A 16,938-nucleotide genomic window follows, 5' to 3' on the forward strand; every position below is an offset into this window, starting at 1 on the left:
TCTCTAAATCGAATTCCCTAATTATAGAAAATCCAAGAGGTTATTACTGAAAATCCATGAGGTGATAGAAAATACAGGATAAAGAAATGTGTTAGATGATACTACAAGGACAAAATTAGTCATCCTTGAAGAGTGGATAATTCTACTGAACAAAATCCAGTTTCTTCCATAAGTAAGTTTCATTAAAAAAAAAAAAAAAAAAAGATGAGAGGGCACCTGGGTGGCTCAGTCGATTAAGCATGGGACTCTTGATTTCGGTTCAGGTCGTGATCTCATGATCATAAGATTGAGCCCTACATTGGGCTCTGCACTCAGCATGGAGTCTGCTTGTCCCTCTCTCCCTCTCTCTCTCTCTCTCTCTTTCTCTCTCAAATAAATACATAAAAACCTTTTTTAAAAAAAAGATGAGAAATGTAGTTTTGTTTTTTTTTTAAGGTTTTATTTATTTATTTGACAGAGAGAGACACAGCGAGAGAGGGAACACAAGAGGGGGGAGTGGGAGAGGGAGAAGCAGGCCTCCCGCAGAGCAGGGAGCCCAATGTGGGGCTCGATCCCAGGACACTGGGATCATGACCTGAGCGGAAGGCAGACGCTTAAGGACTGAGCCACCCAGGCGCCCCAGAAATGTAGTTTTTTTTTTTTTTAAAAAGACTTTATTTTTGCGAGAGAGAGAAAGAGAGGGAGCACATGAGCGGTGGGGAGGGTCAGAGGGAGAAGCAGATTCCCTGCTGAGCAGGGAGCCTGATGCGGGACTCGATCCCAGGACCCTGGGATCATGACCTGAGCGGAAGGCAGACGCTTAACCAAATGAGCCACCCAGGTGCCCAAGAAACATAGATTTTTAAAAACAAGAAATATGTTAACCAAAAGCAATATATAGACCTTGTTTGGATCTTCAAAAAAATATGTTTAAGATGATTAAAGTAGATTGAGCATAGACTTGAAATCAGTTGATATTAAGGAATTATTGTTCTTTCTTTTTGTCTGAGATGTTATACAGTATTGTAGTTATATTTTTAAATCCTTAATTGTTACCTGTGTATACTGAGACATTACAGAGAATCTATGTTATCTGACATTTATTTTAAAATATTAAAGAAGTTTTTTTCTTTTTATGTTGGTGGGACAGAAGAAACAATGCCTACAGAAAGATGATGGAGGTTAAAGTGTGATGATGGGTCATGCTAATTAATGATATTTTTTTTTTTTCTGGTTTGAGTATATTTAACTATTTCCATAGTAAAATTTATTTTTGAAATGGTAAATATTCAAATTGAGCTCATTATGTTACCTATATTCAATAAATAGTAGCTCCTATTAAAACTGAGAGAAGGAAGGCTAAAAAATGAAGGTGGGGAAGAGGGTTCAAACTATCATCAAATAAATGAGCAAAGACAAATGATCAGAGTAAGGGAAAAGAGCAAAGTTGACTGGCCAAAACCAACGAGTGGGTGAATGATCAGTGCAAACACCAGGAACCAGAGGACAATTGTCTATGACTAGATTAGGCCTTAAAGTCTCAAATTCAGCATGTCTAAAATTGAACCCATACTCAATTTCCACAAACATTTTACCCTCAATCTTTCCTCGTTTTAGTTAATGACACAAGCTAGAAACCTAGACGTCAGCCCAAAATCTCTTTCCTCTTCACCTCTCACTCCTTTTGAATTCGTCACCCCTATATCTTTCAAATCCATTCATTTCTGTCCTTCTCAGGGATCATCACTCTGGTCCCAAGCCAAATTTCTTGCCCAAGTTACTCCAATAATCGCTAACGGTGATTTCTAGATTTAGTCTTTCTCCCATCCCCATGTCTGTTGTCATCTCAGCAGCTTCAGTGAAATGTTTTCAATTCATGTGTGAGAACATCGCAACTCCGGTTCAAATCCATCAAGGACTATGATCTCATCCTTATGTACACCTCCATACTTATATCGCATCTCCACAGTCTTTGGGGTTATAGCTACTTTAACTGTCTTTAGGATCCTTGAACGTGCTATGCTCCTTCCACTTTGGAGCCTTTGCTTGTAATATTCCCTCTGCCTGGGATGCACTCACATCCAGTTGTCCTTTTCACCAAACAGACTTCTAATCTTTCAGATGTCACTTGTAATGTAACTTCTTCCAGAAAACCTTCCTTGACTATGCTTCATGACTAGATAGGTCCCCTGCCATCTTCCCTAGTAGCTCTTTTTTTCTTTTATAGCAGCTTTAAAAGTCATTTAACCAGGAAAAAAAATTTAAAATATGCAGTTATAAATGTTATTTAAAATTACTAAAATTAAAATGTTATTTTAATAGACTATATACTTTATGAGGGTAGAAACCTTTCTGTTGTGTTTACCATAACATCCCTATCTCTCAGCATATGCCTGATAACTGATAGTCAATAAATATTTGCAGGGTATTTACTAAGTTCTAATTCTGGCTAATAGAGTATTGCATTAGCTTAGGTGTTAACTCATACAAGAATCTCTTAGAATAGGATAGGATACTCTCAAATTCTATAAACTAGAGATACCTAGAGAATGTACATCTAGAGGTCAGGGAAGAACCAGTTTAAATGGGGTTTACTATGTAGGAAGTTTGTTTCGACAATAAGACTGTTATACATGTGGGCCAGCGTAGATAGTGTTCTATATTAAAGAGTAATAAAGAGGTCTGTCAAGTTAAAGAAATCACTTTTGTGAAGGCAATTAAGAGGACAAAGTTCATTTTTGCCATTCATCTAAGCATGCTTGGAAGTCTATAAAAAAACAGACCTGGGAGAATAGACACAGAAGCCCAGCGGAGTGAAGGCTTTATAAGTTATTCACTGGGAAGCCTGATAGGGGGGCAAGTGTAAAGCAAAATTCTTAATTAAATTGAACATTAGAAGTTGAATTCTGTCTGCAAGTAGATGGAATAGAATTAGAAAAGGCCACATGTGGTTATAAGTAATACAGAACCAAGACTCCCCAGGGACAAGAAGCCCTGTGTTAATCTCTTGGTGGCTCTGGAAGGAGGAAGAAAAAAGATTAAGCCTCCTTGTGGAGATCATGTGATGACTTCCTGATCCCAGCCAAAGGCAGCATTTCCATGGAAACTTACTCTTCTCTTCCTCTTCACCGACACACTGCTCCTTCCACCTAAAAAGGCTGCTTTTGAGTCCCAAGAGAGGGATATGGAGGCACCTTGATGTTTTTCTAAATAATGAGACAAACTCCAGCAGAAAGGGGAAGAAAGCAGAGGCGGACACTGCGATGTCATGTGGAAAGTGATGGTCTTCCCCAGAACCCCGCAGCTCGGGGACCAGACACGGCTGCCTTCTTCGGAGTTTTCCCTTGTGCTCGATTGTTCTGTATTGTAGGGGGACCACCCTACTTCACGTCTGGAACAGGATAAAGAAGGAAATCTCACAGGGACAACTGTGGTTTGACTACTCTCATCCTCTAATTCTTCAACTCACCCTAGTTTAAACTACTTAGTTTTTAGGCCCCTTCGTGGACTGGTCCTGGGTTTCATTTCTGCTAGTGTGGGGAGCCTACCTGAATCCAGTTCTCCAGCTCTGCCTCTGTAGTTTCTCCCTGCCTGAAGGATTATCTCCAGTCTCTTTGTCTTTCCAACTTATAGCCACTGCTAAGGTTTTATTCAAGGTTACTAAAAGGTTAGTAAAATTTGAATACTATTATCCAAAACTATGCAATCCTTTTCAGTATCCTCAGTTCACAAAGATGTCCCCTCCATTAAAAGTCTGATGTACATAATATCTATACTGCTCATTTGAAAACTAGCATAAGTGGTAGAATTAGATTTTTATCCATTCATTTCAATTTATCTAGCTTTACTATACACAGAGAAAGAGTTCCTGAATGTAGATGACCAATAAATATCTGCTGAATAAACATAGTGAAGCTATTCATTCACACCCTAAATCGAGAATTCTTTTATAAGACCCTATGGTAGACAAAATTTCAAAACAATTTCTGATTTCTAGAACTTATGGGTGAAACAGCGTGGCTATAGCATTTAAATAAAAACAGTTTCCTTTGGGATATTAGCTAGTAAAAGTCTCCACAATAAAGCAGACCACCCACCTATCCCATCCGTAGGAATAATCAGAAAATAAATGGTTAGATTGCTAGCAACTAGTCAACTGCATCAAGATAATCAGGGAGACATAGCAGAAAGATTTCTTTTTCTTCAGATACTTCGTATGAAATAAATAAGCTGTAATATAACTAGAGATAAGATATAATCTCTAGGCTCTGAAAAGCATCTCTTTCTGCAAAGCTGAGTTCTGCAAATTCTGTGGCCTACTTATGGTCTCAGAAACAACTATTTTGCACCCGTAATCTCTAACATTGCCTGAACTCTCTTAATAAGAGAAACTCTATTCCTGACACTACCTCCTATTTTCCAATTCAAATCATCATTAATCTCCTAGTCAACTAACTACATTTCCTTAGATCAGGCATTATTATTATTATTATTATTATTATTATTATTATCATCATTATTATTACCATGTGAATTAAACTATTAATGGTGAATAGTGTTTCTCACTTTAACATAGGCCTGTCCCACTGGTGGGATTCATGCCAACTCCAAAGACAAGTTAGTCATGTGGTTTTCAGAAGATGAAAGCTTAAGATAAAGCCCGAGAGTGTTTGATGCTGGAGGTAGGACTGGTATTATATAGGTCTTAGCCAAAACATGTGATAGTCACTGTAGGGGTAGCTGGAAAGAGAAGTGCGTGGCTCAATTAACTGGCTCAAGCAGATCCGTGAGGACTAGAGGAAGAATGCTCCTGGCTGCTTTGTACTGTCTGCTGTGGAGTTTCCGGACCTCCACTGGTCATTTCCCTCGAGCCTGTGCCTCCTCCAAAAGCCTGATGGAGAAGGAATGCTGCCCACCGTGGAGGGGTGACGGGAGTCCCTGTGGCCGGCTTTCGGGCAGGGGTGCCTGTCAAGACATCGTTCTGTCCAATGCCCCCCTCGGGCCTCAATTCCCCTTCACAGGGGTGGATGACCGGGAGTCTTGGCCCTCAGTCTTTTACAATAGGACCTGCCAGTGCTTTGGCAACTTCATGGGATTCAACTGTGGAAATTGCAGGTTTGGCTTTTGGGGACCAAACTGCACAGAGAAGCGACTTTTGGTGAGAAAAAACATCTTTGATCTGAGTGTCCCAGAGAAGAACAAATTTCTTGCCTACCTTACTTTAGCGAAGCATACCACCAGTCCAGACTATGTCATCCCCACAGGCACCTATGGCCAAATGAATAATGGATCAAACCCCAAGTTTAATGACATCAACATTTATGACCTCTTTGTCTGGATGCATTATTATGTGTCAAGGGACACACTGCTTGGAGGGTCTCAAGTCTGGAGAGACATTGATTTTGCTCATGAAGCCCCAGGTTTCCTGCCTTGGCACAGACTCTTCTTGTTGCTGTGGGAACAAGAAATCCAGAAGCTGACCGGGGATGAGAACTTCACTATTCCATATTGGGATTGGCGAGATGCTAAAAGCTGTGACATTTGCACGGATGAGTACATGGGAGGGCGCAACCCAGCAAACCCTAACTTACTCAGCCCAGCATCCTTCTTCTCCTCGTGGCAGGTAAGGAGTCCTGGACATCCAATATCAGAGCCTAAAAGAACCTTAGCAATTGCTTCTTCAGGCAGGTCTTCATACACCTCCCTCCCCATCTCTCCTGCCAAGAGTAGAAAAGATCCCCTATTAAAAGTCCTCAGCGTACCTTGTATTTTTCCTTTATAGCATACTTCACAATTGTAATTACATAAGTATTTGTGTGTTTATTTGTCCAATATCTTCTACCAGGTTCCTACACTCTAATAAATAAAGAGCATCTGGTTCATCACTGTATCTCTCAGCACTTAGGATGGTGCCTGGGAAGTGGTAAGGGCTCATTAAGTATTTGTTGAATGAATGGATGAATGAATATTTAGATGATTAAGTTAATGATCTAGGTCAGTGTTTCTGAAATTTTCTTCACAATAAAATTCATACAGTGTACAAATTACAAATCCCTGGTCCTAACCCTTAGACCCATTGATCAGAACTTCAGCGGGGGTGGGGGTGGGGTCCTTGGGAAGGCATCATTTACTAAATGTCTATGGTGATTATTATCATCAGGGAAATTTGGGGAATATTATTGAGAATAAATCTTTTTAAAAAATATATATCATGACCCTGGGGCCCAAATAGATAAATAATGAAAACAGCTAATTTACATTGAGCATTTAGCCTGTGTGAAGCCTTGTTGCAAGTGTTTCTGTGTAGTTAACTCAGTTAATACTTTTGCTATCCCTTCACCTTGCTAAGGTTTAAAACACTGAGCTATAAAGATAACCTGTACAAGATCACAGGATCACTAGGAACTAGCAGAGACAGGTCAGGCTTGGCTGCCTGACCACCTATACTATTCCCAAGGACATGACTGCTATGATGTCTTCAGCCAAAGAATCTGGCTTACTCTGTCTCATCTTTTTTCATTAAGCTGCAGAAGAAATTAGCTTTTTTTCTAAATATGTGCAAACTTTAGAGGTACAAGATAAGGGATTGCAATTCTGAAATTTAATTTCTATTTCTCCTATGCTGAATTTTTCACTCTGGATTACGGGCAAAATGTGACCAAAGAAATATGCTTTTAATAATTTATCATTTTAAAACCATAAGGAGGAAGAAATGTTTTTCTGTCTGTATTCCAGACATTTCTAATACAGCACTTTTGAGTAGTAGTGCTTCATGGAACGAAGCCCAATGTTTAAATGGGATGGGAAGAATCTGGCATTCGCGTCTTGCGCTCTGCAGGTTTGGAGTGTGAACGGCTTCCTACCCTCCCCACTAAGTTCACACACCTTCCAAATGGTGCCTATTGAAGCTCATTTAGAAATGGTCATAGTGTCATATCTGGTATCACTAATGTCAGCTATTTACCAAGAGGAATGAGTGTATTTATGCAGGAAAGGCTGGAAAAGATGAGCTTGAAAAAAAAAATCTATTTCAATAAGATTTCAGACCTCCTACCTTAATCTATAAAGTGCAAAACTCTCATCTAGTTCTCTCATCCTCTGTTACTGCTTAAAATACTGTTAAGCGAGGACAGGGATTTTCAGTCCATTATAATGCTTTCCTTAACTGTACAGCCTGGCCTCACTTGACCCAGAAAGCCTGGTGGCTTACCTAAATTACCAAAAATGTTACAACATCCACACGGAAGCTTAATAGACAGATGCTAATTGATATTTGATTACATGAGATATATGCTAGTTGGCATGACTAGAATTATATGTGCATTTTTTTTCTAATCATTTATTGAGTGGAAAGTCCCTCCCCATCCCCTCTTTTCTTTATGATTGTGGCCAATTTTATTTCTAAATAAATCTTTTGGGGTCTAGTGGGTAAACACTGGACTGAAATTATGTCATTAGGTTCCATATTATTCAATGATTAAACTGCTGTGCAGTAATTGGTGTTAAAAATCAAATTCAGAAACAGAGTGAACAAAGACCATTGAAGAAAAACAAGCAAATGATAGTTTAAATAAAAAAGGGGAAATGAAAGAAAATTTGTATCTGCCTACTGTGAGTGGTGTCACTGTGTGAGGTGACAGTTGCTGTTTCCATTTCTGGTTACTGTCCTTTAAAAACAAAGATCAGTTGTTTATATACATTTAATTCAGTAGTTCTTAGTATCTAAACCACTTAGGGAGCTTAAAGAAAATTGCGTGGATCCACCCACCTAATTCTTGCTGGAAAATCCTCTTCAGGTGGTCCACTGGAAAGTCCAGGCATCTGCATTTTTAAACATTTTTTAAAAGATTTATTTATTTATTTTGGGGGGAGGGGGGCAGAGGGAGATAGAGCAAGAGAATCCTCAAGCAGACTCCCCACTGAGCAGGAACCCCATATGGGGCTCCATCCCACAACCCTGAGATCATGACCCTAGCCTAAACCAAGTCTGGCGCCCAAACGACCGAGCCACCCAGGCGTCCCCAGGCATCTGCATTTTTTTTTTTTAAAGATTTTATTTTATTTATTTGACAGAGAGAGAGAGACAGCTAGAGAGGGAACACAAGCAGGGGGAGTGGGAGAGGGAGAAGCAGGCTCCTGGCCGAGCAGGGAGCCCAATGCGGGGCTCGATCCCAGGACCCTGGGATCATGACCTGAGCCGAAGGCAGACGCTTAACAACTGAGCCACCCAGGCGCCCCCCCAGGCATCTGCATTTTTAAAACCTTTTGTTGTGGACGCCTGGGTGGCTCTTGTGGGGCACCTGGGTGGCTCAGTCGGTTAAGTGTCTGACTCTTGGTTTCGGCTCAGGTCGTGAGATCCAGGCCCACATCAAGCTCCACGCTCAGCATGGAGTCTGCTTGAGATTCTCTCTCCCTCTCCCTCTGCCCCTCCTGCTCATGCTCCCTCTCTCTCTCTAAAATAAAGAAAAAAAAATCTTTAAAAATAAATAAATGAAACCTTCCCTTGTGATTCTAATGTGAAGTCAGCATTGAGAATCACCGATTTAATGAATCTGGAAGTTGTTTTGGTATCTATTTCACTTTATAAACTCAGGTTCTGTAATAAACACACCCCTAGTTTAAATGTTTTCGCCTAATTGTACACTCAAATCGAGAAGTGAGCTGCTCTCTGTGAAGGGAGAATCAAATAGCTTCCCGACTCAGGGAACTCACAGAGACCTTCGAAATTAGCTAGACTGCTAGCCCTTTGAATGCCAAGCCTCCATTTCTTCCTCAGTGTCAGATATGTTTTACAACGCAAAAACAGAGGTTTTAGAAATTCATAGCATTTATTAACTGTGAGCTAAGAGACACTCAGTGGTGTGTGGTGTAGTGCCCTTATTTTATAAAAGAAGATAGAGGCCCCAAAAAGGTATGATTTGTCCAAGGTCACACAGCTGAGGACTGAAACCTGGTGCTTCTGACTCCAATGTTGTTTCTCTGTTAATATGGAGCCATTTAGGCTCAGAAGAGATCAATTAAGTCACTAATTTATGGATATAAAATTTGACTTGTAGCCACTTGGACTCCCTTAAAATTCAGTTGCATAGACAACTGGGACAGACATTCTGATGTAGTCCTTTTCATTTATGTTAATAAAAATATTCCATTAGACTCTTACTGATGCACATCCCTTACTCAGGTAGAATTGATCCTCAACCCTTTGAGCTTTGTACAGATTTATATGATGGCACCTATAACTCTTCAGTACATGTCATTGTTTTCAAACCTGTTTTTGTCTATCAGACTGTCAGCTGCTCCAAGAAAGAGACCATTTCTAATTTATTTTTGTATCCATAGAGCTCAGAACCATGATATATGCATATAATGGGCTTTATAAACATATGCTGAATTGAACAAAACTAAAAATCATAGAAATGTTAGCTCTAATAATAACATACATCAAAAATTAAACTCTGCATGCCTGGATTTCTAGAACCTTAGACCATACTTCTTTATAGCACTGGATCCCCAAGGCCAAGGACACAACAATGCAAAATAAGCAGTGACTCACTGAACATGTAGAATAAAACATTTTATGTAGTTCTCTCTGGGCTTCTATATATGTATGTTTATGCAGCAAAAAGAAAAAAAGAATATACAATAGAGAAAATGAAGCAAGTTACAACATATCTGAGTGTTATTTAAGTGAGATTAATAATATTCACTGATAGGGTTTTCTATTAAATAAAATAATATGTAAATCAGTGTTAGTATGTTTAGAAAACTATTTTTCTCATATTCAGAATGCATGTCTTTTTTGTATATATTTTTTCATTTAGTTCTTTAATGCCAAGAGCTTTTAATGTAGAAGCATGTTTGTAATCAATTAAAACAGTCCAACATTTCTGGAGATGGGGGTCCTTAATAACACTAAAGTACAAATACCTGTGCTCAACACAATTGGATCCAATGTTATGCAAGCAGCTGATAGACCAGCCATAAAAAGCAAGGTAGATCAGGGTAGCTGTCATGATGGATCAGAATAAAGAGAAATAAACATTCCTAGATGATAGACATGACTGAAATGTGGCCAGGGAATTCACTCATCAGGTGAAAAGCACATCACATGGAAGCGAACAGTGGGAAGAAAAAAGAAAAAAGTCACATTTCAGCAGAGAGTCATGGGTTTTAGGTAACCATGGCAACAGCTCAGTGAAATAACAGCTTCTTTTTTTTCTTTATGGAAAAGATTCTGTGGAATGTCATATGGTTTACTTTTTTTTCTTTTCCCACAAATAAATCTCTAATGCCCTAATAGAATCTTTGCTCCTGACAGCTTCTAATAACTGGTAAGTTTGTTGCTATTTATTTAAGTTTAAGAGAACACCATCTAGCTTCACCTCAATTAATACATCTTTCTTCTTTCTATCTCTTTTTTCATTTGACTTGAGACACTTGATTTTTTCCCCCATGATATGTTATAAATCACCAGTGTTCAAATAGAAAAAGAAGAACGTCCTCATCATAGGACCTCTGCCACTTACCAGATGATACTGAACAAATTATTTAGAGTCTTTGACCTTTGGTTTATCTCAACAGAAAAAAATGGGGTGCAGTTATTATATATGCTTGTTTTCTGTGTTAATGAAAGCACTAAATGCAATGGAAAGCAGAATAATGTAGTGGGAGGTATAATCTTTTGAATCACAGAAACACGAGTTTCAGTGGACTTTTGTAACTTCCTTCGCTACAAGATACTGGACAAGTTACTTATTCTGGGACCTTTTTCTTTAAAATTAGAATAATATATCTTAAAACATTATTGTGGAGGGATTCAATGGAATCTGTTAATGTAAAATGACTGGTTTAGTATCTGACATATTCTTTGAGTTCCATGTGTGGAAATTATTACTATAACATATCTTTATATGACATATCAATGTTTGTTATTACAATAATGAATATTCAACCAGTATTATAGAGCCAGAGTTAAAAACAATTTGGTGGCCTGCCCAATGGGCTTATATTCAATAATAGTATAATAGCTGTCATTTTTTAAAAAAGATTTATTTGGGGGGGCTAGGGATAGAGGGAGAGCAGAGAGAGAATCTCAAGCAGACTCCCCGCTGAGCTCGATCCCACAACCATGAGATCATCACCTGAGCAGAAATCAAAAGTCAGACACTCAACCATCTGAGCCACCCAGGCGCCCCAAAAGCGATTATTATTAAACACTCTATACCTGAAACTGTATACTAAGTGCTTTGCAGATGTTAAATTATTTGATCCTTCATTAAAAGCTGTTATAATACCCATGTACAGATGAAAAACTTAATACTCAGAGAGCTTAAGTAATTTGCCCAAGGTCATGTATCTAATAATAGTCAATACTAGAAATCATGTCTGACTCTCAGCTCCATGATCCTAACCATTGTGCTTGATGATTTCTCCTCCCTGACTCTCCTTCTGTAACAAATACAAACATGATCACTTGGAACTAAGTTTTTCAAATTATTTCTGGAACCAGGGTAGATTTCCTCCTTGTTACTAATACATCCAGTCATCCGAACACTTAGTCACTTGGCAGTTGGCATTTCAGCAAAAATAGTTCCATTCAAACCTCTCTAATTTAAAGGAGTCTGCTATAGGAGTTTTTGAGGCAGTAGGATCTTTCGAAAATGTCCTGAGATGGTTTATTATTCCAACAGGAATGAAATGATTTCGTTTATGTACCTGTCGTGATGTCTAGTTAATTGACATGATAAAGGAATCCAACATATTATATTCAAGGCAAAAGCTAGGTTAGCTTTATTCAACCATTCCTAAGCCATTTACAGGCAGTAATAAATGTAGTGGATATATACATTTGGAATCAGCACTGTGTATTAATGTTCTAGCCCTGGCTCTAAGCATCAGATGACCTTAGACAAGTCACCCAACAGATCTATTTTTCAATTATGCATGGATAAAAGAATTGAGGAATGTTGTGAAGTGTGAAGAAACCTGGAGACCGACATTTGCTGGGCAAAAAAACTGTGCTACTTTCTATTACTATTTTATTTTATTATCAATATAGTAAATGTGAATTATACATTACTGTGTTACATAATAGTATATTTTTATTATATCCTATTATATTTAATATGATTTCATATTACAGTTGAGAAAATTGAGACTTAGCAAGTCTAAATAACGTGCTCACTGACACACCGCGAGTAAGTAGCAGGGCCGGAACTGACGCCCACATCTACCGGAATTTGGCATCTGGTTCTTTTCCAACACACAATGCTTCAATTCATAAGTGATATCTTAGTGACCCAAAATTGAAAGCTTCTCTACGTGTCTCTCGTTGAACATAGTAGCAGCTATTCCTGGGGGGCATGGCTCATTCAGTTCCATCTCATGATAATTGAATTTGCTTTTACATTTCTCTAGAGGGCAAACACTGTAGCAGGAGACTGGTAAGATTGTCTTGATTCTTTTTAACTGTGATGCAAACAAGTGACCAGGAAGGCTTTTCACTTTTAAAATATTGTTCCATGTGCCTTGCCTGTTGTCCATAAAAGTATTCATCATAATACAGGGTTTTAGATGCTACTAGCCCTTTGTATTCTTCCCTACTCAGACTGCATTTCCTCATCATTAAAATAGGAAAGAAAAATCATATAAACCTACAAGGTGGTTGTGTGAAATTTTAAAAATGTACACAGCGATGCCTTCCTGATGGTCTGGAACAGAATAGGGCCTCAATATATGTTTAATAAAAATGATACATTTAAAAAATACCTTCTAGGGCAGAGGTTGGTACCAATTACAGGACGAGTTAAAAAGTCTGCTGAACACATGTTTGTAGTTGAAGATTCATTGGTTCGTCCATTGATTTGTTTTTCATCCATCAAATATTGATTGAGCCTCTGTTCTAGATTAGGTGAACAGTAATAATAATAACGTTGTCCTCGTGGAGATCACATTTTCTAAAGGAAGTGATACTGATTGTTTATCAAAGGAGTCTAAAGTAAATGAAGTCTACATTTGACAAAGAATAATGTTATCTGCTCAGTGGGCACAGGCCTCCTGTGGAAGTATGTGCCTGTTATGAACAGTCAGTCATGGCAGGGTGGTTCTCTGCACTTTTTGTTTTGGGTTAGGATTGATATCTTGCTACTTAGTTCATTGCTCTCACTGAATCTAAGGCATCAGTGATTTTAAGATGAATTAATTTATATAGCACCGAGACCAAAAAACAAAGATAAATCTGCTTATTAAATTATGGTGTAATATTTTTAATCTTTTACAATTTTTATTTTATATTTATACTGAAAGAGCTCCTTTTGACTTTTGTAGTGAAATATTTTTATTGTAGTTCATTCTTCTGCCTACCTATAAATGAAACTATAAGCAAAATAATTCAGTGAAGAATTCCTCAAAATTCTTCCTATTTAGAGTCAGATCCTTTTGAATTACTTTCGAAGTCAGAGTTAACAGTGTCTGTTTTTTCTAAGATATTGCCTTGGCCTTGAAGACGAGGTCAGATGTCAGATCCATGGCAAGGAGTGAGCATGCTTAGGCATGAAAAAAGTTGTGGCAGGGAGAAGCACAAGTAATGCTAGGAGAAGGGTAGCCAACCTGACTTTAGCAGTCAGATCGCATCATTTGTAAACAAATTGAAGAATGGTGCCCAGACTCAAGCTATATTCTGGAGGTACAATTGACACGACTGGCTAATGATTTCAATCATAAGCGAAAGACATAAGAGAATAAAATATAAATGAAAAGTCACCAGTTCTGGCTTAAAAAGGATGACTCATAGGTTTGAGCTGCAGGACGTTTGGTGTGATAGGAAATATGGGGAGAGGAACAGAGTTTGGGGAGTTTAAACGTGACATGTGAGATGCATGGGAGATAAGACTGAAATAGGAAGTCAGAGATAGATATACAGGTTTAAAGTTCAGAGGAGTGGTTTTGAACTAGAGATAGGAACTAGGGAGTTCTCACCAAGTAGTTGGCATGTAAGCCATGAAACTTGTGAGAGCCAAAAGAGAAGATATGTAGAGAGAGAAAACAGGAGCTGGCACAGACGTAAACTCGGGACCAGGGCTAGCTTCGTGGGCAGACAACTAGCAAAGTCACACAATGGATGTTTAACAGATGTTTGTCAGGCTAATGTTCTCATCAAATAAATATTTGACAAAATTATATGAAGTCGTTTTTATTATCCTCCTTCGATCGATGAGGCCTAGGAAATTTGACTCATTTTCTTAAGTAGATACAAGATGAGAATTCTGTTCTAGATTTTAGCTTTCACTGCTTATTCGGCAACCCTCAGAAGGCTGCTTCCTTCAACAATTTCCTTTAAAATATGGAACTCTCGGTGAATCTCCCTGCCTTCCCCACTTTGATGTTGAGGCGGCCACAACTCCTTTAACATAAAGGTTTTTGTGTAGATAATCTGCACCCGCCTGGAGGAGTACAACAGCCAGCAGGCTTTATGCGACGGAACTCCGGAGGGACCGCTACTGCGCAATCCTGGAAACCATGACAAAGCCAGGACCCCAAGGCTCCCCTCCTCCGCTGATGTGGAATTCTGCCTAAGTCTGACCCAGTATGAATCGGATTCCATGGATAAAGCTGCCAATTTCAGCTTTAGAAATACACTGGAAGGTAACCCCCTTTTATCACTCATTTAAAATTTCCTCTGTTTTTCTGCACTGTTTGTAATCTCTTATCCAAAACCCCAGATATGTTTAAGAATTCAGAATTTTCTGAGTAAAGACAAGTGGCATATATGCCTATATGGCCAATAATCCTCACAGAGTCTGAGCAGCACCGTAATCAAACACATACAACTCTTCAGCAAGAGGTATGAATACACCCACCGTCACAATAAAGAAAGATGATTGGCAGCCTAATGGTGAATAAGGTCAGCTTTTTCCACTGATAGAGTATTTTTTTTTTTTTTTTTAGAGTATTGATGCCGAACAAAACATTTCAGACCAATTAGTATTTTGGAATTATAGATAAAAGACTGTGGATCTATCATACTTTGCAAGTTTTAGTATTTTACCTAGTTTAAAATACTTTGAACACTAGGCTCTTTGAGCCAAGTCCATTCTCTTACCTATAATAAGGATTAAATCTATATGTCAGGTTAAGTCACCATCTCATTATCCCTCAGGGTTTCTGTGCTTTGTCAGAGATTCCTTCTCAGAGGCTCTTCTAGGTCCTACTTTTCCTACAAAGTTCTCAGTCCTGCTTGCTCTTCCCTTCAGCATCTGTTGATTCTTCTCTGCTCAGTGCTGTCCTAGTCATGAAACTCACTTTTTTCACCTCAATATGCATTATGGAAACAAACTACAAACAAAACAAAATCAAGATCATTCACTCAAGTCACAGATTTAATAGGAAGTTTGGAAAGACAGAGGGCTAACTTGTTGCAATGTCAACAACTCAACATTTAACACTAAACCGTCCACCTCCTACAAACCTCTTTGGCACCCTACTATGTAGACAAACCTTTCTCTTATTTCTTTCTTCTTAACTTTCTTGTTTTGTTTTCTTGTCATTGTGGTTGTTGTTTTATCCTCTAACTTCTGTTGTTCAACTATACAGAGTAGTTTTACTGTCTCTTTCATATCCCTGGGTCTTTCCAACCATAACCTTCGGGCCTCACTCTCCTCGAGAAGCAGTTTAAACAAGGAGTATATCACCTATATCACCCTAAAGAGGAATCCTGCTTCCAGCCATTAAAACAAAAATTGTGTTTATCTTCTGAAAGTAATTTTAACGATTAACATTTTCCAGCCAAACACTATCTCACTTAATTCTTACAACCATCCTCTGAGAAATATAGCACCATTACTTTGAGTTTAAAGAGAGGAAACAGGATTAGAGATATTATATAATTCGGCTATAAGCATTCATTCAGTAAGTGACAGAGCTAAATCTCTTCCGAGAATTGTCAAGTGCCAAAACCCAAGAGTGCTTTCCATTGTACTCTGATGACCCAGAGTGGGTTGAGAGTTTCTTGAGGGTGAACAGTAAATATATCAAGCTGAACCTTCAATAATATAATAAGGCAATGCATGGTGTTAGGAGTCTCAGAGCCTATATGCTGAGACAGAGGTGCACACACAAGTTGACAGTCACCATCTGGGAGGATTGGGTGTCTCATTGGACTATGCAGAGGTTAACAGCAGGACTCCAAATTCTGACTTAATGACACTGCAAAGTTGGGCCTCATCCTTAAGGAGACAGAAGTACTTTATAGGTTTTTCAGGCAGATTTTCTAGCAGTGGGAAAGCATGAACTTTGAAACTAAAGAACATGGGCTGGTCACAGAAATAAGGTAAGGGAGCGACACGTTTCTGGGCCTCAAGGTGAAAAAAGAAAATGGCTTGAGCTTTGTCAACTCAGCCAATGGCTTTCAAATGAGTTTCTAATGCACAGAGGTGAGTGGAGAACATTAGATTTATCACAAATAATTTGCTGCTATTAATAAATTATGATTGTGAATTATTTTCTTCTTCATTTTTTTCTTTATTATTCTCTTTCACACATAGTCCAGTATGCTTTCTTGAGGAGGAGAAAAAAAGCTTATCATAGCACATTATCTGGCACATGATAGGTGTTCAATAAGTTTTTGATAACTGAACATAAGTAAAACTTAATGCACTTCAAATTGCATCTAACCTACCACTTAGTTTACTTATCAATGTTGTGTGTTGCCAACGTACTGGTGGGAAAATCTTAGCAAACATTGATCGGAGCTATAAGGGTTTTCCCTGATCAAGGCCACATTTTTTTTACTCTTTTCTTTTCTTTCTTTTATTCAGAAATAATTTTAAGCCTGCAGAAAAATTACAACAATAAAATAGTACAAAAGACATACATACACCCAGATTCACTTACTGTTTACATTATATCTGGTTTGTTGTTTCTCTCTCCCAAACTGAACCACTTGAGGATGAGTTGTATGGA

At 38.4% G+C, this 16,938-nt stretch overlaps 1 protein-coding gene across 1 annotated transcript in view; it reads left to right on the forward strand.

Annotated features, from left to right (window-relative positions):
* Window positions 1–4,695: 4,695 nt before the first annotated feature.
* TYR (tyrosinase) overlaps window positions 4,696–16,938 on the forward strand; it is a 107,836-nt gene continuing 95,593 nt past the window's right edge. The window contains exons 1-2 of the mRNA XM_036068889.2: window positions 4,696–5,602; window positions 14,406–14,622. Of these exons, the coding sequence (XP_035924782.1) occupies window positions 4,784–5,602; window positions 14,406–14,622 (1,036 nt within the window). The 5' untranslated portion in view covers window positions 4,696–4,783. The remainder of the gene's footprint in view (window positions 5,603–14,405; window positions 14,623–16,938) is intronic.

The sequence above is a fragment of the Halichoerus grypus genome, chromosome 11, assembly GCF_964656455.1.
Source record: "Halichoerus grypus chromosome 11, mHalGry1.hap1.1, whole genome shotgun sequence".
NCBI classification, from domain to species: Eukaryota; Metazoa; Chordata; class Mammalia; order Carnivora; family Phocidae; genus Halichoerus; species Halichoerus grypus.